The following is a 21,502-nucleotide window of genomic DNA, read 5'->3' on the forward strand; positions in this document are numbered from 1 at the left end:
AAGCTCTAGAAAAAAATTAAAGGAAATAAAACAGCTAATAAATAAATAAATAAATACAGATAGAAAGAGTAGGTCAAATGTCATTAAAAATTGGATATTGATAGACTCTTTCCTTCTGTTGTCCTGCCACAGGGGATCATGTTGGATTAGCAGAATATATCCCCCTTTCCTTGCTCTGCAAAAGGGGAAATCTTTCCTTCTAGAAGGGATGTCATGGAAAAGCAAGCAGTGAATAAGATTGAAGAAGGAAGAAGTTAGCAATAGAAAACCTAAAGAACAGAAAGCAGGTTTCGTAGAAGAAAGAAAGAAAGAAGGGAAGCAAGGGGACAAATAGCAAAGAATTAATTAGCAGTATTAAATTATTAGCACGAATCAGTATTGAAGCAGATTTTGGTTCTTTTTAATGTCCATTGGAGGATATAAATAAGACATGTGATTGCTGCCTAATTAATTTTGGCTTTTGAGCTAGTAGAGTCTGTGTAGACTTGGTGCCACAGATTCACTCAGACATGTTGGGATCCAGTAGCATTTGTTACAGTGTGTGCTGTGACTGTTTGAGTCATCACTGGATCTCCCCCTAGGCAGCTGTGAGAAATGGAAGTGAGTCAACCTGATGTTATCATAGCCCTAGCTCTCAGTGTGATGAGGTATTTAATCTGTGGTTCATAGAGGGCCACATACCTGCACAGAATAGCAAAATTACTACCCTTCACAAAATCAAAAGCTTCCTTAAAATATGAGATTATTTTTTGTACTGGCACATGTGTGCAGGCATTTGTGTCTGTGTGCATGCATGTGTGTATGCCTGTGTGTGTGTAAAATTTAGAATGTGAACTGTGCACCTGACAATGTCATGTCCTGATGTCAAAACGTTAATGATGTCTATGAACTGAACACAAAAGAGGCTCCCATATATATATATATATATATATATATATATATATATATATATATATATATATATATATATATATATATATCAATCATAAGTAAAAGCCTTTCAATAAGGGCCTGGATATTGTTTGATTTCCATTTATCCCTTCTGACTTTCACAGAGCAATCCATGTTATTGAATGAATCATCTGTAGTAGGTCGATTTCCACTTTATTGACAATTCACCCACATCTTTGTAGGGCATGAAAATTTCTTTATAGTATCATTCCAGCATTAGATGTTTCCTCCAGAAAGCCCATAGTGATCAGGCTTAGACTTAATTCCAGAGCTCAGAACTTTTGTTCTTAATATAGAATATGAAATTTCTACCTTTGGTAGGTGGGGGGCAGGGAATATATGCCAAACAGATCAAAATTAGTCTCACTCTACCATAAATCTCCAGATAAAACTGCTTAATGTTTTGGTTTAAGAAAAAAAATAGAAACATAATATTTCTAGTTTCGGAAAGTGAATTTGAAGCTATAAGAAGGACTGAATCATTGGCCCCACAGCAAGGAACTAGGCCAGAGAGACCAACCTTTTCTTTAAAGGGAAGTTCTCTCTATTTCTTTCAAAGGCTTGAGCATTGGAATGGGCATTGTGGCTCAGTGGTAAAGGCCAGCCTAGCATGTGTGAGGTCTCAGCCCCCAACATACAAATCAGTGACTATTATTTTGACATCTTTTTTGTTCTCCCTTAAATTCCATATTACATCGATCATCAAACCATGATGGTTCTTTTACGCCTTTTAGTCCTATTTCCCCCTTTTCTCTCCCTGGTCCAAGCTGTTCATGTCTTGAGTGGAGCACTACAATGGCTCCTGATGCTCTGCAGTTTCCCTCTGTCCCCTCCATCTCATTCTTGGAGCTACATAGATGACACCTCTAATGATGGACAACAAGAAAATAAGTAGAGCAGAGATGGCAGACCATAGATTACGGGAGGACATGGAGAGAGATCTGCCTGCTGTACAGGGAGCAGAAGGTCATGGGCAGGTCAAGATCAGGAGCAAAATGAGTTCAAATAAGTTTAGGTTCCCCCCTGCAATGGGGTGGGGATTTGGGAGCTAATCAGATTGTACTATATTGAGGAATGAACAATTGTTGGTGTGGGAGAGGGTGGAGGTGATAATTTTGGGGTTTTGAACATAGCATGTTGGAAAGAACTCACTTTGAAATATTTTGTAAAGCAAGAGGAGTCCATGGTAGGCTTTTCAGTGTGGGCTCGTGTCTTGAGCAGCTGCTGATGCCTGCAGCCAACAGGTTTCCTCAAGGACCGCGTCTCTCTTTCCAAACCCCTGTGGCTGTTAATTTCAATACTTGGTTTCTCTCACAATGAAGTCTCAAGGTATTGATCATAGTTGTCTATTACACTATGAGGTCTGTTCGAAGTGACACCTTCAGTAAGTTGGACTTCTGGCCAGAAGTCCCAAAATAACACTTTTAAGGGACAAGAATGTAGATTTATATACCTATACCATATATAATATATTATATATGCCATATAATATATATATTATATATATCATATATATGGTATATGAGTGTCACTTGCATATATGAATGGGCACCCCATAAGTGCAGAGCCAGAAGAGGCCAGAAGAGGGAATTGGATCCTGTGTTAAATGTGATTATGATCTGTCGTGTAAGTGCTAGGAACTAAACCTGGGTCCTCTACAAGAGTAGCCAGGGCTCTTAAGTGCTAAGCCGTCTGTCAGGCTTACGTTTTTGAATCATTGCTTTTAGATTGGATTTCAACACTTATAAAATGAAACATCAACTCCAATGCTGGAAAAAAAAAATCTAGCAACCTAGTTCAAAGTCCTAAAGGGAACAAAGGATGTAAAGGCCACACATTGTTTTTTTGTTTTTGTTTTTGTTTTTTTGGTTGGGGGGGAGGGGAGGAGGTCCAGAGTTATTTTTATTAGATATTTTCTTTTAAATATATTATATATTTTCCTTTATTTGATATTTATATTTCAAATGTTATCCCCTTTCCTGGTTTCCCCTCTGAAAAACCCCCTATCCCATCCCCCTCCCCCTCTCCCTCCTCACCAACCCACCCACTCCCACTTAACTGCTCTCTCTCATTCCCCTGCACGGGGGCACCAAGCCTTCTCAAGACCAAGTACCTCTCCTCTCATTGATGTCCAAAAAGGCCTTCCTCTGCTATATATGCAGCTGGAGTCATGGGTCCCTCCATGTATACTCTTTAGTTGGTGGTTTAGTCCCTGGGAGCTCTGGGGATACTGGGTGGTTCATATTATTGTTCCTCCTATGGGGCTGCAAACCCCTTCAGCTCCTTGGGTTCTTTTTCTAGCTCCTCCATTGGGGACCCTGTGCTCAGTTCAATGGTTGGCTGAGAGTGTCCCCCTCTGTATTTGTCAGGCACTGGCAGAGCCTCTCGGGAGACAGCTATATCTATCAGGCTCCTGCCAGCAAGCACTTGTTGGCATTCACAATAGTGTCGGGGTTTGGTAACTGTATATGGGATGGGTCCCAGGTGGGGCAGTCTCTGGATAAGACCATACATTCTGCTCTGGGCAAATTGTCTGGGGCAACTCTGGCCACATGTTCACTTCAGACGGAGCATGTGTTTGCTGGTGTCCATAGTCAGCCACTCTCTGCTTGTCTCCTTAGCCCCAAAGAGTTGCGCCATTTTTCAATCCAACATTGCCTTGTGAGCACCCAGGGGCCATGAGTCTGTGAGTGAGTTTGTCGGAGGCTCTGCATGAAGGAACTTCAGCTGGTTGGCTCGTTAGCGTCTAGCACACCAAACCTCATGCTCGGTGCTGAGAATCAGCTGTGAATGAGAGTTGCTGTGCCCCACAGAGTCACTGCGGGCGTCTGTTCACACCACTCACACAGTCTCTCTGCTCTTGGGTGCCCTTTATCCTACTTCAAACTCAGTCATCACACAGGCCGCCAGCCATTCCGCCTCAGCAGCTCAATCTTTCCACCTCAGCTCAACTCCTACTTTCTCTAGAAGACGTTTCCAGAAAGTCTTTAGATTATGTCAGACCTCAATGATATTATTCTACCTTCAAAGCACTCTTGGCTCGGACCTCACTACCCTTGTTAGATGTTGTGTATGTTGGGGTGGTTATGTCAGTTCTACTGTGAGCTCCAAGAGTGGGGGAAATGCCAGTGTTCTTACTAATGGAGCCACATCTCCTCATCATGTCAATAGGCATGGCAAATACTTGAGGCTTAAAGGAACAAATGAATGAATAAATGATATATGAATGAATGAATGAATGCCATCAAGAGGTAGGCCTTAGGGAGTGCTAAGTCACTAATTCAGAGAGTATTTTTAGTCTGTGGAACTCTGGCATATGCCTGCCTCTTGCAGTTTAAGCATCACAGAAGTGGATGACTTGGAGGCGGGTTGTTTTCTGACACCATGCACATCCTCAAAACATCCTGAACCTTTTGTTCAGCTTCTGTGCTTGTTGGCTTACATGGTAGTCTTTCAGGACCCCACCTCGGACTGTCTGTCAGAGCAGTGCAGTAGTAGAGCCTCCCACAAATGAATGTGCTGGTGGTTATGGGACACCCTCTGAGGTCAGGCCATGCAGTTTCTGTTGGCTGAGGCATTTCGTAAGAATCATTAATCTCATCGTGCCCAGTCATTGCAGAATTAGTAAAGACATGTAAAGTACAATAGAAAGATGTATCTTGAAATGACCTGGTCTCAGATGTGTGTATATCTTCTGTGTACCTATGAAGTTTGCACACCTACTGAATGCCTGTAAGGTTTGACTCCAGACAGATGTGGTTTTGTCTACCAGGAAAAAGAAAAAAACCTATTATTCACATGAAGTTAAATGTGTGTGTGTGTGTGTGTGTGTGTGTGTGTGTGTTCTCTAGTCATACATGCCTCATCAGCAAGCCCGGGCACATAATTAATTGGCCAGAAGGCTCACTGGGATTAATTAGCAGTTGCATAGGAAGAGTTTAGCTTAGACTTCTAGTGCAGAGGATGGTGTTCTAGAATGACCAGTTCCTGGATTCCCAATTCAGCCCCTATCATGGGGGGATCTCACTGTTCACTGATAATAGGACTGGGGGCTCTTGTCTCCTCCGTGGGCCAGCACATGCACGCCTGGCACATGCCAGCAGAGGGCAGCAGTACGCTGTGTGTGTTCAATTTGCATTCCAAATTAGCAGATTCCCTGAGGGACCCACAGAGAAAGGAAGTGGGTGCCCCCAGGCCTAGGCTAATTTTCTCTGGGTGTCAACACTGGCCTGAACATTAGCAAACCCAGGCCATTTGCAGTTCATTGAGTGTTGTTCTTCTCTTCTGCCATAGAGAAATGAATACGCCACTAGGAACTGCCATCACAGACAGGAAGTAACTTTAATTAAATATTGTGAAAGTTGAAAAGTTTTTACAGCTTGAATTTTTGCAAAAAAAAAAAAAGAGAGAAAAAGAAAGAAAAGAAAAAGAAAGAAAACAGAATGAAATATAACAATCTCTACAGTAGTTAAGTGCTCTAACAATTGGACTGTACAGTGTGTGTCTATTGAAAACATTTGATAAGAAGGTGAAAGATCTGTAGATTAAGAGATGAGTTCACACAGCTGCATCCTACACTGTGAGGCCAGGCATGGCGTATGCATATCCAGTCATCCAGAGGCAGGGCTCTTCCCCCAAAACTGAAATCTGAATTGAATTCTCTACTCCATCTTCTTTTAAAAAGCCATATTCTGTATTTAAGGGGACTATATCTTAAAGGAACCTGAACACAAGATTCTGTGTAGGAGAAAGTAGTTCCTAAAAACCAGACTACTTCTCCATTGGCTACTCAAACAGAAGCAACAAAACACAATTGATACACATTTTCTTTTTAAAGGCTCTTTGGGCTTTCCAGTAAAGTTCTCACCACAGCACGTAGCTAACAGATTGGTGGTGTCTTTTGTCAGGGTCTGAGCCAGACATCTCACCGGCTCACGGCTCGTTCCTTTGCAGACAGTTGTCTGGCTCACCAGACAAAATATGGCTTTAGACCTTAGACATCTTCAGGCCAGCGCTCACCACACAAATTCAGACGACCTTTCTGAGTATGGAGAAGCAATGCTAAACCTTGCTTATATTTTTTTCCAGTTTCGTTTTATTATTATTATTATTATCATCAGTTGTCATTATTTCTCACCATGAAAAATCAGCTTTCCTCCCTCCCCTCCCGTCCCAGCCCCACCCCCAGCTTCCCTCCCCTGCCCCCCCCAACCCATAAAAATCCGCACTCTGACAGTCTAGTGAAAACCACTGAAATCCATACAGGCATGCACAGTCGCAGCATTGTTAATGTTCACTTGCTCTACTAGAAAAAGTAACATTGTCTTAAAGTAACAAAACAGTTCTTTTGTGCTTTTCCATTTCTTTTTTTTTTTTCTTCTTCTTTTTCTTTTTTTTTTCTTAGAATGTTAGTGATGGCTGACAGTTGGGGGTGCACAGTACAATGTACAGGTGAAATGGGTATGATTTGCATTGTTAAGGCATCCAATCTGCTGGTTTATATTTATGTGAAAGACGGAGAATATACAAGCAGACTTAAGAAAGAAAGTATGTTCACTGATCTCTATGAAGTTTCTCCCCCAAATTTAATGCACAAAATGCGTCACTCCAAAGGGAGAGATTCCATGCATATTAATAGAGTAAAACAGCGTCTTTTGTATGCTTCCAAAGCAAAGGATACATTATTTTTAAATCTACAGAACTAAATACTACAAGAATAATATGCTACTATTTTTTTTTGCCATATATTGGAAAAAACTTCTTAACTTACAAATAATACAAAAATAGACAATGGCTTTTGGGTGTAAATAAAAAAAAATGAAGCATGGTTTAAAACAATACTAAAAATACCTATAAATGAATCGTTTAAAAATCACATTGAAACAGCTAATACAACCATCGGTGACCAAACTCTACCCGCGCATTGTTCACAAAGCAAACACACACACACAAAATAAACTGGTGGGGGTGGGGGATGGGAGGAAGGAGAGAAAAGCAATGTACAAATTCCAAAGATAAATACATTATTTATATGGATATTTTACAAAATCCCCATTACAACAAACAGAAAGCCTTTGAATTAACTTTGCAAGTATGTGCAAGCTAAAGGTAGTGCGCTTTTTTTCTTTGCAAAATATGCAGTAAAATTCTTTGCCGTGTGTGAGATTGAAAATCTTAAGACATTAAAATGTATAAATAAAACAACAACTTTGGCAAAAAAAAAAAGTCACAAAAGAAATCTACAGTATTTATAACTACATACAGAAACAGAAGGGCAGAGGTCCGCAGGGACACGCCCCCTCAGCGCCGTGCTGAATCTTTGCTATGGATTCTTTAAGAACACTTCCCAGTTGAAAGCAAACTTTCCCATAGAAAGCTGAGTTTGAAGCCTCAACCTTCCCTTCCTCTCTCCCAGTTTCCTTTCACACTGAACTCCAAAGCACTTTACCTATGGACTGAATTTATAGCTTTCCAGCCATGCGGGGTCTTGCGGGTACAGCTCCCTGTGTGATTTGAGAGTCCTGAACAGCATACCAACTTGCCTTTGTCGGTTTGCTTTGTTTGGGTTTTCGAGCCAGGATATAGAGTTAATATTTAGGATTCCAGCGTGAGTAAGCCTGGATCTCTTGACGGTGGAGTGCGAGCGAGATTTTGGCTTGGTAAACTGGAGGGCATATGTGGGATTCTGTGCCTGGACCCTGTCCCGTGAAGTCTTGAAGGAGATTCTCGCTGGGAACACTTGCTGCTCCACTGTCAGAGGCCGCTGGCTTCAGGAGAAGTCTTAGTAAAAGACTAAGATCGGGTTTAAAGATGCAGGGGTTTCTGTTTTGTTTTGTTTTGTTGTTTTTGTTTTGTTTGCTTTTAAACAATCTGTCTAGAGGCACTGGATTTTCTGAGTACAAGGGAAAATATGATCATGTATGTCGCTTGGTAACTTTTCAGGCTACACTCATTTACACAGTTACTTAAGACAACCATACGAAAGAGAGACAGAAGCTTGCACTGCTAAGGGATGGCGTGTTAAGTTAGATATTAAATGCACTGTCTGAGCTAACCCCCATGGATATGCTTTAAGGCGCAGAAGCCGACCCTTAGTTTTCTAAAAAAATCTAACTGGCATTCCTATTCTGTCCCATACACGCTCGTTTTATTTTTTGTGGTTTTTTTGTGTTTTTTTTTAAATTTATTTTTCTCTGTTTTTCTTCTTTTTTTTTCTTCCTTTTTAGCTTTTTTGTAAATATCACCACTTCATTCTCCCCTTACATAGCTTTAAAAACATCATAAATTAAAACATGGAGTCTTATTTATAGTGGCCCTTGTGTGTAGCTTAATGGTTTATAAAAGACAAATGATTGCAGAGTTAAGCTTAAGAAAAGGAAAGAAAGAAAAAGAGAACGTGGGTTTGCTTTTTATCAATACAGAATAAATATATCCCCCAGATACTTGGGGGGGGGGGGTTTACAGCTTTAACCAACACCCTGCTTGGCAGATCCCCTTTCCAATTTCAGTATTTGCAAGGTCGGTGATTTTGTTTAAAAATCTGCAGTTATTGTGTGATTCCTCTTAAAAAGGCCTGAGTTAAAAGTTCCACTCTGGGACTCATGTCAGATTACTTTCGTAGCAGAATCCAACCTCTTCATTAATAAAATTCTTCAAGGCAGTTCTTTCACATGGGAGGGACAATCATGCCAGATATCGCTATGAAGAGAAAAGACAGAAATCAACGGTTTTGCATCCAAACATTTCACAAGGGAGGGGAGACACAATAATTAAAAAGAAAATCCAACCCACACATGACAATGGTAATTGAATATTAACCAGATGCCCTTGCTTCCTCCCAGAAATGAATTGTGTCATAAAATATACATGTACCTTATTAAAAATTATATACATGTATATGTGTCTCTCACAGGGTATCCCAAACATTCCTCCAAATCTGACTTTAATTTTAGGACATAGCTGGAAAGTTGCATAGCTTGAATACCACTGGGAAAGTTGCAGCCTCAGACTTTGCAAAACAGTGAGGATTTTCAGTTTGTCATTTTGCCTTCCCACCCCCCACCCCCATCACATACAAAATATAAAATTAAAAAAAAAAAGGCGCGCTGTAACTGCCAACGATTTCTGCAAACAGTCTCTCCTTATGTTCTGTATTAGCATGAAAATTAAGCAACAGAGCAGACATCTGAGGGCCTTCCCTTCAGCCCTAGTTGGAAAAGGATATGGCCGCCACAGCAGGCATTGTTCACAGGGAAAGCATGCAGGAAGCATGAGGAGAGAGCGTATTTGCCTGAAACTGGAGAATGCCTTTTCTACTCTCAGAATTTCTGGAATGATCTGAGCATGGCCACTGGAGGAAAAAAAAAAGTAGCCTATGAAGGGAAGACCTGTTTTAAGTCAACCCAATTTTGATTTAAGAGTTTGGAGTTAGGAGCCACATAGCAGTGTTTGGGGAATTCTGCCTCGTGCCTGCCCACTTCGGAGTGCAGTCCCCTGAGATGCCTAATTGTCTGCCTGACCCTTGGCCTCCATGACTGGAACATGACGTGAAGGGCAGTACTCAGGAGTTAGTGAACATTGAAATGGAAGGAGAGAGCCTGGGTCTAACAACGCCCAGGCAGGTTACCTCTGCTGGGAACCCACCATCCTGCTTCTTAGATCAAGCTGATAATACAACTAAACTTCTCTGGGCTGTGTTTACCCCTATGTCCAATAGGGCACACTTAACATAAAAAGTGTGAAAAACGGGGGTTTGCTGTAGGAAAGGCAGTGTGCTAACTTGAAAATGTACTAAGACAAGAAAAGGGGAAAAAAGCCTTTTCTTTTTCCTTTTCATTGACAAATCTAAACTTAAGTGAATATTCTTGTTAGTGATTAATGCGTGTGTGTGGGGAAAGTGGACCTCTTTTCCTTCCTTTGTCTAAACCATCATGTGTGGGAAATGTACCTTAAAAATAAAGGAACCCCATTCGCATAGACGGACAGAGGGAGACCAGGCCATGTGCCCCCCACATTACACTGGCTTCCCTACCCCAACCCCTGACATTTTAGATTCAATTAAAAGAAAAACCTAAAAGTATTTCGCCAAACACTTTTTCCGTTAATTTTTAAACCCATCTGTATTCGCAAGGAAATTCAATCCACATGTTTCTGATTCATTTACACGTAAATCATCCAAATGTTGTTTTGCAAGAGCCCCTTTGCAGTCCAAAAGCTCCTGGAGTCCTTTCCTAAACCCTCATAAGCCTTTCTTTCTTAGAAACAGGAAGTCGTCTTTTGCCAAATGCAGCCTGACTTAAGCCCCCCACCCCCGCCACCCAAGATTTGGGATCAGTTGGAAAAGCAGCCCTAGATTTCACTGAACTTGGGGACTTGGGGACGAGGGGGTTGGGGGTGGAGGTGGGGACTTAGTATTTAAACCCTGGGCCTTAACTTGAGAGTTCCAGATGCTGCAGCCTCATGTACCAGGATTGGCAGCTGTGGGGAGGCCGGTCCCTCAGGGCCTTGGCTCAGTGTGACTTTGGGTCCCTAAGTATGTGCTAGGTGGATCCTCTACCCTTATTATAGATAGCAGGAAGGTAAAGCATGTAGCCAATGAAGCTAGTCTCTCTTCCTTTCAATTAATTAATTAATTAATTAAAAATTAAATTTAAAAATTAAATTAAATTAAAAATACGATGTTCCTGGTGTGGAAGGGCAGTCTCTGTCCTGTCCTGGGACAGCTCAGAAAGTATCAATATGATCTAAAGTAAAGCAGAAAGCTGGCAAATGTGCTGTTTTCGCCCATGGATTCTTAGATGTATCCATTGTAGCCCAGATGGACACTTACCATCTGGGCCCTACGAAAACATCCAATGAGGATAGCATGAATTAAAAAAATATTAAAATAGTATTTTGTTACTCAAATAATTTCTTAGGTTGATTAACTGTTTCATAGGTTTTCATTAAAAGTCCCTCAGCGAACTCAGTGGTGTGCGGGGACATTTCTTGGTTTGATAGTTGTAAACCCCACAGCCCACAGCCTTGGGAGACTCAGCTGGCACTTGAGAGAGCCGCCTCCTGGACAGGAAGGGAGGGATATGGCAGAAAGCACGCCTTCTGCAAAGGGCTTCTACTGTCCTGGGATGCTGGCTCAACTAGGCTTCTGACTTCTTTGAAGAGAATTTAGAGTGGTAGATGTTTTTGAACATGATTTCCCATCTTATAAATGTTAGCAAACAGCTGGTGTTAAGATCAACTGTACGTAAGGGGCACCGTGGGATAGGCATGGCTCGTCCCCACTCTGCCAACTCTTCTAGGCCAGCTCACAGAATACAAGTCTAACACAAGGCCTGTTGCTTTTTACACAAGGCCCACACTGACTGACTTACAAGTTTTTGTAAAGGGTTACTGCACCCAACACTTTTCTTACACAACAAAATGCAAGTCATTTGTGGCCTGAGTCTAGGCACCTCAAAGGAAGCCCTTCCAATAAAGAAACCTCACTGCGTGACTACATGACAATCCTGGAGCTAGAAGCTGTTTTTCTATCTGTGCCGCAATCTGAAAATTAATTATGTGGGTGAGAGGGATGGGTATCGGAGGCTTGGAATGTCCCAAAACTGCTGCTGGAATGCTGATTTGCTTAAGTAGAGCCTGGGCTGATTCCCACGAGACACCACATTCCCAAAACTGCATGCCAAGACACCATCACAAGGCCACAGTGGCTCTGCCATGGTCCCCAGTTCTGGGTGATCATGTTTTCTGAGGGGAACCCAAAAAAAACATTGTGTTGAAAGGCAATTTAATCCATCTTAAAGGTTCCCATTTTGATAAGAACTAAGACACCGATTGAAAGCTCTGCTAGGCTGGGAGAGACTGAAAGAGTGAGGATGCAATCTTTCCCCCCAAACTACCCCAGGTATAAGTATCATGGTCTCATCAGATGTGAAGTGAGGCAAGAGCTATCACAAACTGAATGTGTGTGTGTGTGTGTGTGTGTGTGAGTGTGTGTGTGTGTGTGTGTGTGTGTGTGTGTGTGTGTGTGTGTATAGAGAAAGAGGGGAGGTAAGACTTGATACTGAGGTGCATAATATTTAGGGTCAAAAAGAGCCTGAATGTTAACAAGGTATAAGAATTGGTGGTGGTGGTGGGGGGGATTTCTATGACTACTACTTCACAAAATCTCCCTGATCTTCTTAGCTAGTGGAGATGTTGGTGGCATGTGATGTTTCTGCCCTAACTCTGAAGTCCTCACGTAGGATTCAGGCTCTTGGGGGACAACTGTTTTAGAAGGAAAAAGACATTTCTTTCTGCAGACAAGGGCTGAATAAAGCTGGTGACTCAAGCCTTTGGGCTACAAAGACAGACTTACTCAGGAGCCTTCTGTTGATAGTTATCACTAACTTCATTCTGATAAGCATGGGTGGAGCTTTTTCTACATATTTATCAGTCAATCCAGAGTTTTACACATGGCATTAATTGGGCTTAGGATGTGGGAAAGAGCTCTGCAGGCAAATGCCTTTAGTAAGCAAGATGGCTTTGCACATCTGTTGACTTAGCATCTGCACATTCGCCAATCACATACCAGCAATGGGAGGAAGGACCTTATATTAAGCAAAATGAGTTGGACACAGAAAGACAGATACGACCATCCTCACTTATACATACAGGCTACAAAGCTGATCTCTTAGAAGCAGAGACTAGGATGCTGGTGCCATAGCTGGGAAGTGGGGCAGAGAGGAATAGCAAAAACATAGCCAATGGGTACAGTGGACAGGCGAATAGGAGGACACGTGACTTCTAATAGCACAGGAGTCCTCCGAGAGAGTTCACTTTCCTCATAAAGAAATGCTAAATTTCCCAGGTAACAGATCAAGGTAGCACATTGCTTATAGAAACACTCTTGGTACAGGCTCTTGTCAGTTTAAAACAATGCGCTCCCTGGGTTGGAATACCTAGTTACTTTTCATGGGAGAAACAGTTGAAAGGCAGCTAGCCTATGAAATAGGCTGATTTTTCTTCTTCATGCTACTTGCCTCTACAGTCCATGGCTGGGAGTTAGCCGCTCTTAGGTAGATCTGTCTCACTAACTTGGGTATTGTGTCCACTAACTTGGGTATTGTGTCTTCCCAAATATAGGGAGGTCGCTTTCAAAGTTGTTAGACCTTGTTCCTCTACATGGATGTAACCTGGTGGCTCAGATACAATATGGCGAAGCAGCCTGGAGGTTGAACAGTTGAGGGAATGCTTGGGGCTCCTCTATCTGCTAATTGAGGGTCTGTGGACAAGCCATCTCGGCTCCCTGTCTCCGTGTCCTCATCTATAAAGAGGATGAAATAAACAGTCACCTGCAAGAACAGTGGAGAGCAACTGGTCTTGTTTACATTGTCAATTTGCTTGTCCAACTCTTCTTTAGGCACTAGTCCTTTCTGAATGAATAGCCCAAGTTAAGAACTGGGTAAGTCAAAGTGAAATGCCCTCCTATAGGCTGGAGAGGCAGAGGAAGCACGGAACAATGCCCATATCCTTGAGCCTATCTCCAGAGCCCATTGAAGTCTCTTTTCAGTGGGAAAAAGAGGAGGGCCAAAGCTGAAAGATGAGATGAGGCATGTCTGAAAGGCCACGGTCAGAAGGTCATACTTCCCAGCGGACACTCTGAGATCCGTGCATGAGATTTCTGAACAAAACCCATGTAGGTGGCAACACTGTGGCTAGGCCTGCCTGCCTGCTGGAGAGAATGTAGAGAGGGTGAGAGTGCAGGCTCTAGGGTGGCCCGTCATGAATGCAGGCTGGAGGGAGGAAGAAGCTTAAGTGTAGCTTAAGGAGAGTGGTCTTGGTTAATTGAACTTTCCTTTCTCCATTCACTTTTCCAATGGTGTCACATCTTCAAAGTGTAGGCATTTAGCCCATGACAGTGTTGGGAGAACAAAAGAGCATGGGGTTATAGGAGAGTCCAGCAATAATGTGCCATCAGGGACACATACCCATAGATGGTAAAGGCAAGGCTATGTGTTGCATTATGCCTGGGACATACTCCATGCCTTCTAAGTCCAACACCCCTCTACTGATTATCACAATCCTCCTTTGCATCTTGTTCCTAATATCAACTCTAAATGTGTTGGCTAGTTTTGTGTTCACTTAAAATAGTGTGCAACAATCCTAGAGGAGATAACCTCAATTGAGAAACTGCCTCTAAAATATTGCTCTGCAGGCAAGCTTATAGGGAAATTTCTTAATTATTGACAGGGGAGGGCTTAGCTTATTGTGGTTGGTGTTATCCCTGGGCTGATGGTCCTGGGTTCTGTAAGAAAGCAGGCTGAAGCCGGCCAGTGGTAGTGCACACCTTTAATCCCTGCACTTGGGAGGCAGAGGTAGGTAGATTTCTAAATTTGAGGCCAGCCTGGTCTACAAAGTGAGTTGCAGGACAACCGGGGCTATAAAGAGAAACACTGTCTCAAAAAACAAAACAAAACAAAAACAAAACAACAACATCAACAAAAGCAAAACAAAAAAGAAAGCATGCTGAACAAGCCAGTTAGCAGGACTCTTTCATGGCCTCTGAATCAGCTCCTGCCTCTATGTTCCTACCCTGTTTGAGTTCCTGCCCTCACTTTTTTTTTTTTTTTTTTTTGATGATGACTTCTTAGTGATGTGGAAGTATAAACTAAATAAATCCTTTCCTCCCCAAGCTGCTTTGGTCATGGTATTTCAATATAGCAATAGTAACCCCAATTAAGAAACTAACCAAAGTTGATATTGTCAGCTTAAGAATTATAACTTTACCCCCTCCATATGTATCATCATTACTTCAATCTATATGAGTTTAGTTGTTCTAGCTGCCCTGAGATGTAGTCCTAGAGTAAAATACTTCCCACCTTTCTTTAAGACGATAGACTGGTATGTGTATGTCTTTATTATTATTATTATTTTATTGGTTATTTTATTTATTTGCATTTCCAATGTTATCCCCCTTCCCAGTTTCCCCTCCACAAGCTCCCTATCCCTGCCCCTCTCTTCCACTGCCCCCTCTATGAGGGTACTCCTCCACCCACCCACTTCTGCCTCAGCACCCTAGCATTCCCCTATTCTGGATCATCAAGGCTCCCCAGGACCCAGGGGCTCCCCTCCCAGCAATGCCATATAGGCAGTCCTCTGCTACATATCCAGCTGGAGCCATGGGTCCCCCATGTGTACTCTTTGTGGCAAGTTATTCTAGGCACTGACTTTGCTATGCCAAGCAATCTGCCCACAGGTTCTAAGGAATGCTCTAAAATGATGTGGTAGCTCAGTCTCTGGGGTTGTACCATTTAGGTTCCATCTTGACTGTCTAACGTGTCCTCACCAGGTCCCTTAAGTGACTGACCTAAGCTTGACCTGGACCCGTCTATACACTGAGAGTAGAACTGAGTTCTGAAGGTCTTGGGAGAACCAGTGTGTGCTTACTTCAGCTAAAAGTGCCCAGAATGTAATATGTGTCTACATGTTAAATGGGGCATATAGTTTCACATGAGAGATAAAGCTGGGAAATACAAGGTGTGTTGTGTCACTGCCCTTCTGACCATTCTCTGGTCTCCACAGTTGCCCTCTACGTATACCTGCTGGCCAGGGAAGTCAGGCTCTACGGTGAGTGGTGCAGGGCAGGGAATAGGGGCAGAATCCTGTGGCTTTCACCCACCTCCACCTCCTCTGCCTGCCTGATGTCTCTGACCTGTATTTACCCTCCATGAGCTCGATCACCAGGTACTGTACAGATCTAATGGCCCCCATACGTCATCAAGACATTGTAGAAATTAAATAGATAAAAAGCCTGCTCCGTGCTTAGTGGAGCACCTGGCATACTGTTTGGTGCTCAATTAATGGTGGTTGATTATTTTATTGATCTTATTTCCCTTCAAGCTATCTTGGGAATCTGGGATACCTTCTTGGAAAGTGTTAGGTTTTGGAAAGCGATGAATTTTTGGCCTGATTTTGATGCCAATGACTGTCATGCACCAGGTGGGAGGAGTCAAGCGATATTGCAACCTTTCTCCACCTTGAGTTTTCTCATCTGCAAGGTAGGGACTGGGAGCATATGTATCATCATCCTGCTGTGGGGGGACACATGAGGTCCCAGAGGCCAATGCCATTCATGGAGCCAATACATGAAAAGAACGTGGGAAAAAGTCGGCACATTTTTTAAGTAGGATTTCTTTTCCTTCCTCAATGAATGAAAAAGGTTAGCTCAAAACCTGATGGTCCTGACACTTCCCATACTTCATGGTGGAAAGGAGACTGTATAGCTTTAATATGAACCAGAATATTCCAGTGGTTCACAAGAGGTCTTTGATGTTCGTGATACTGGTCCCTTAACCTTGGGCTCTGAATGGACTGCAGCTGTCCCCTCCCTGCCACATCTTTGCACAGCCTCATCCTGACACAAGCTACAAGAAGAGAAGGCTGAGTGACCTACTTCAGGGGAGAGCCTGTCCCAGGAGAGACTCTGCCATGAAGAACATGATAGTATCTACAAAACACCGGTCGGATGAAAGCAATGACAAAGAATGGGAAGGAACAAAAGAGAAATGGTGACATTAGTAAATGCCTACAGTGTTCTCCAGCAAGTCCTGAGCTGGAGCAGAGTTCCTGGAGCAGGAAGGGGGTATGTTACAGACACAGAGGAGACATGAGCAGGGCTAGTGGCTGGGACCAGAGACTAGTAACACAATGGCAAAGAGGAGTCAGGGCAGAGAGAAGCTGGTAGACCCAGGGGCTAACCCTGTCCCCACCCCACATTCACAGCAACAGTGAGACACTTGCTTCAGACCTCTGGGACTTACCTTGCAGGCTGTTCCCATTGGTGCTGGTGCAGGTGGGAGGCGGGGAGGTCTGGGGTCGGACGACTGGTGCGAAAGCACTCTTCTGTTTCACAGCAGAGACCATGTTGGCTGGTGAGAAGGAGAAGATGCCGGAGGAGCTGCTGCAGTTGGAGGGGAGGCTCGTAGATGAGGCCATGGTGGGGCTGGATGGCACAACTGAGGGTTACAACAAATGATGAGAGTTATATCCAGAGACGAGGAGGCTCGCAAGAGATCTGACCTGGATACTCTGCTGTTGACCATCCTTGGGCAAGGCCCTCCCTCAACTTTCAGGATCCCACCAACCCTAATTTCATCACTTGGTACTTGCCATGTGCTACCTTCAAGTTAGTGACCTTCAAGATTTTACTGTGGGCTTATTGCATGTCCAGTAATGTGCTAGTCGCCGATGTCATGGCGGGGGATTTCCAGGGGTGCAGCAAGGATCTCTGTCATTCAGCCCAACAGCTCCCGACACATGGAGCATGTTGTGGAATGAAATGAAGAGCCTCCATCCTTTGATTTTTTTTCTTTTCAGGCAAGGAGACAGAAGCGTAATTTTATCAGGCTTTAGCACAGCATAGGAGGGGTCAGGGTAAAGACAGAAGTGACACTCTGCCTCTGGAGAGGCAGAAGTGACATTGGAGAGGAGAGGACTTTATAAAGGGCTGGCAGGGAAAGTCTTCCACCTCTGGCTTAAATAAGATATTAACACAGCATGTGGGGATGGAGGGGACAGGGAGAGGCTTGAGTGGATGTGATCACCAGTGAAGGAATGGGACATGTAGCTGGGACATGCAAAGAAAAGGAGGAGATGGAAGGCAAAGCCAGCACGATGGCTTTAGGTTCGAGCAGACGTCCCCTTTCTCTCCAAGAGGCTATCGGATCTGGGTATGGCTGGGCCTGGATGCTCGCCCACACAGACTGGTAGGCCAGTTAAACAAGAAAGCAGCATTGGTGGAAAACACATTACTATAATCCAAGTTCCAAATTCTCTCTTCTCACTTCCCCTGGAGCCTTCTAGCAGTGTTTGTGAGGTGAGCGGGAAGCACTGACTTATCTGCAGTGTGGGGACTCAGATGGCCATCCTGGTTACTTCAGGAGACAGTGTCAAGGTTTTCATGCACACTGTTCCTTTGTCTCTCTTGATGTCCTAGATACTCCTGGGTACTATATTGTTTGTGTCACTTAATAAACATCACATATGTCTCTGTGATGCACCGGATTCTTCACATCTTTTCATCTCATCAGTTGACAGAATAACATAAGGCCAGAGGCTTATGACAATTTTTTTTAATGCATAAGCAAATTGGAAGTGAAGCCGTAATTGAGAAAACAGTCAAAGTGAATACTACTACTACTACTACTACGTATACATAGTAGACTTTCCATTGCATCCCCTGCAAAGGAATCATCCACAGAGGAAAAAGGCCACCAGGTCTGAAGAGCAGTTTAGGCCTGGCTGGTGCTTGGTCTCTTAGTTTTGGAAAGTTGGTGATCTGGGGACCCAATCAGTCATAAGCAGAGATAGCCATTAGGGGGAAATGACTCTTTATCTTCAGGCTAAGTCAACATGGGTCCAAATGGGCACGGTGCTTACTGGAGGAGAATGGAGAGGCCTCATCCACACCTCAGAGTTCTGCCCAACATTTGCTAGACTGTACTTTTTTCTTTTAATGAGACCAGCATTTTTATCCATCTCTTAGGATTTGTAAATGCGGGAATGTGCTCAATAATAACACCCATTTAAATTGCAAAATTCCTGCACTGGAGGTTTGATTTTTAAATATTCTTAGACTTGAAATCCTGCTGGCTCACCAAGGAAGGCAATTAATCTCGTTGGCAAATGCGATCATTATGTGTATTTAGAGGTGGGGAGTTTGGGGGGGCAGTTAACAAGAAAGGGGTAAAATATAGCGGAGCTCTGCCATTTGTTACGAGATTATTAGTTACCAGCAGCCACACCACAAAATGTGCTCACTCGTAGAATGTCTTATTTTATTTTTTTTTATTTTGTCGGAATTTTTCAACATGAGTGGTTTATGAATAATTAAATATTACAGAGGCAAATATTCAAATCAGCCGGGCTCCGTGTTTATTGTTTTATTTGCATTTATGCAGATAAAAGCATCCCATCTGAGGGCCTATTTGGGAATTTAATACTGTATTTGTGAGCAGCGAGGAAATCAATTAATGGAAATTAAATGTTCAAAGTTTCTCAGACTGACAGATGTGATCTCAGGCAGAAGTCACTGGGTGTCCTCACAGGCTTGGGAAGGTGAACAACCCCAACCCCTAAATTGAACCACTACCATAGAGCAATTAGCTTATTGATTTAATTAAGAATGCCACCTTTTAATTTTCAGGTCATGATTGAAACATTTTCAGATTGAGTAGCTGGGAGGACACTGAGGGATAGATCTTCAATAAATCAAAACCTAATGTGAAACCGACCCCAGTGTTGGCGGGTAAACTGACATGGTGCATGCAGACTATCTGGCAAATTTAAATGGTCTACAAATGATGAATATGGTAGAAATAAAAATAGAGCACATCCTGAGCAGAGAATTCCCTCAGATATAACTCAGGGCCGGGATGACCTGCCTACCTTCGAGTTGAGTTGTTAGCCTGCCTACCTTTGAGTTGTTAGCCACCAACTACACTCAGTAAGGAGCCAGCTGTGTTTTCTATACTTCTGAGCTAAGATTCATGAATATTCCTTCATTTAGCAGCACACTCTTGTTCCTCTCCAAATGGCTCCACAACCAACCACATTTTCTGCATCTAAAGAATTCTCTGCAGTGTTCCAGATGAACTTGGCCATTCATGAAAAGGTCCTCAGAGGGAGAGCAAGAGGTTGTGGGGAAAGAGCCTGTGACATTTTATAGAGAGAAATGCCAGTTTGCTGAGGCTCTTTAGATAAATGTATTTATGTATAAGGATGCCAATTTGCTGCATTCTTTAGATACAATTGAAGTGCTGTACCAAACAAATCCTTAAAGCTAAACTTCCTAAAGGTAGGAATAGAGCATCTAGGGATAGTCATATTTATTCATTCTCATTCTCTCTGTGTGTGTGTGTGTGTGTGTGTGTGTCTGTGTGTGTGTGTAGGGGTATGTGTGTGTGTGTGTGTGTGTGTGTAGGGGTGCTTTATCTTGCCAGATTTTTGTGAAAAAATAAATGTTTGGATCTGTTTTTCTCTTTTATGAGTATATCATGTACAAATGGAGAATCAGAAACATCAGCAAACAAGTTCTATTATTTAAGGAGGGGATCTATTGTTGCAGAATCAGGATAATGACTTAGATTTCCAAATGTTCTCTCCTGTGCCATGCCTGAGGACCAGACTTATCCCTGTTCCCCCAATATGGGTAAAGGTGTGGTTCGGATACTTTTCCTCTTAAGGATGGGAATGGGGAGGCATAGAGAGGACATGAGCTTACTCAGGGGCCTTTAGTTAGTAACTACTAGAAGTGGGTGCTAAGCCCCATTACCACCTGACCACAAGCATGTGTTCTTGGAATGGTCATTGGTTTTTGTGCAAGGTGAGACTGCAGAGGTCTCTGCTAGAGGGGAAGTATTGAGGGTAGCATGCATGGAGGGGGCATCAGGGCTCAGACCAGCCATGCCCAGTTGGCCTCTCTGCATGATACTAAGCTCTGCAAAGGAAACATATGAGACTTGGGACATATATCTACTTACTGGCATAGGGTGAATTGGCAGCTGAGCCATTGAGGAAGGTTGGGGAGCCACCCAAATTGGACATGGCGGCAGAGCCGTAGCCGTTCATGCTTGTGGTGACTGAGTTATAGTTGGTCTGCTGTGGGGTGGTGCTCGGCACATAGCCATGTGGTGACACGCTGCTTGAGTTGCGGGTGAAACCTGAAAAGTGAGGGGACAAACCAGGGGTGAGGGTGGCATTCAGAGCATTCCTGGGAGACCTGGGGTATAAGTGAGGAACATCTCCATTATTACCCCCTCACTGTGACCAAGAGGGAAAAGGCCTTATGATTCATGTGCATGGGCTGGTCGTGCTATCTCTGTGATTAAAATGGGAAGCTTGCGAAGACACAGTTCTTAGGAGATCATAAATACTTAGCAGGCCTGTGAGAAGTGGCAATGCAGGGTCTATAAATTATCATTTGGGAGCAGGAATAAATCCCAATCTAAGAGATGTTCCCCCGAGTTAACAGGTCCCTCTTCCCTGAGCAAGAATGATGTGTTGTGGCCTATGAGAACTTTAATTCCATCTCTCTTTGTGATCTGTCACTCATGATTTATTGTGAAAAGTTGGATGTAGAGATGGCTGAATGCATGCATGCATTCTTTCTAGCCCCCTACTAGGTCTCCAGATGTGAAACTAGAAACAACTCCTATAATAATATTCGATACACACAAGTGAAGAATCTTCTCTTTTAGAAGAAAATAGTTGTTTTCTTTTCTTCTTCTTTTTTAATGGTGGGAAGGGTGGGAGCTTGCCTTTATCAAGGGGCAGGGGAAATGGAAGATAGGGAAATAGCAGGCTTCTGACCTTGATTGGTGGCTTGTGATGCCTCAGAGACATTCACAGCCAGTTGTCCACTGAAGGAGTTCACACCCATCATTCCTGCATGGACCGAAGTGTTAGCAAGGGCTGGGAGCTGGTTGTGGTTTCGAGGGACACTGTACAGGGCCTCTGCAATGTCGGCAGCTCTCTTCAGGATAATCTCCTGAAAAGTCAAAGGTGCATCTTTGTT

At 43.2% G+C, this 21,502-nt stretch overlaps 1 protein-coding gene across 8 annotated transcripts in view; it reads right to left on the minus strand.

The window, feature by feature from the left end:
- Positions 1 to 6,334: 6,334 nt before the first annotated feature.
- Positions 6,335 to 21,502, minus strand: part of Ebf1 (EBF transcription factor 1) — a 388,236-nt gene continuing 373,068 nt past the window's right edge. For all 8 annotated transcript variants that reach the window (XM_052196588.1, XM_052196587.1, XM_052196585.1 and 5 more), the window contains 4 exons: positions 21,298 to 21,475; positions 20,469 to 20,648; positions 16,749 to 16,943; positions 6,335 to 8,649 (listed from right to left, as the gene is read on the minus strand). In XM_052196588.1, the coding sequence (XP_052052548.1) occupies positions 8,618 to 8,649; positions 16,749 to 16,943; positions 20,469 to 20,648; positions 21,298 to 21,475 (585 nt within the window). In that variant the 3' untranslated portion in view covers positions 6,335 to 8,617. The remainder of the gene's footprint in view (positions 8,650 to 16,748; positions 16,944 to 20,468; positions 20,649 to 21,297; positions 21,476 to 21,502) is intronic.

Source organism: Apodemus sylvaticus, chromosome 10 (genome assembly GCF_947179515.1).
Source record: "Apodemus sylvaticus chromosome 10, mApoSyl1.1, whole genome shotgun sequence".
Taxonomy (NCBI): domain Eukaryota; kingdom Metazoa; phylum Chordata; class Mammalia; order Rodentia; family Muridae; genus Apodemus; species Apodemus sylvaticus.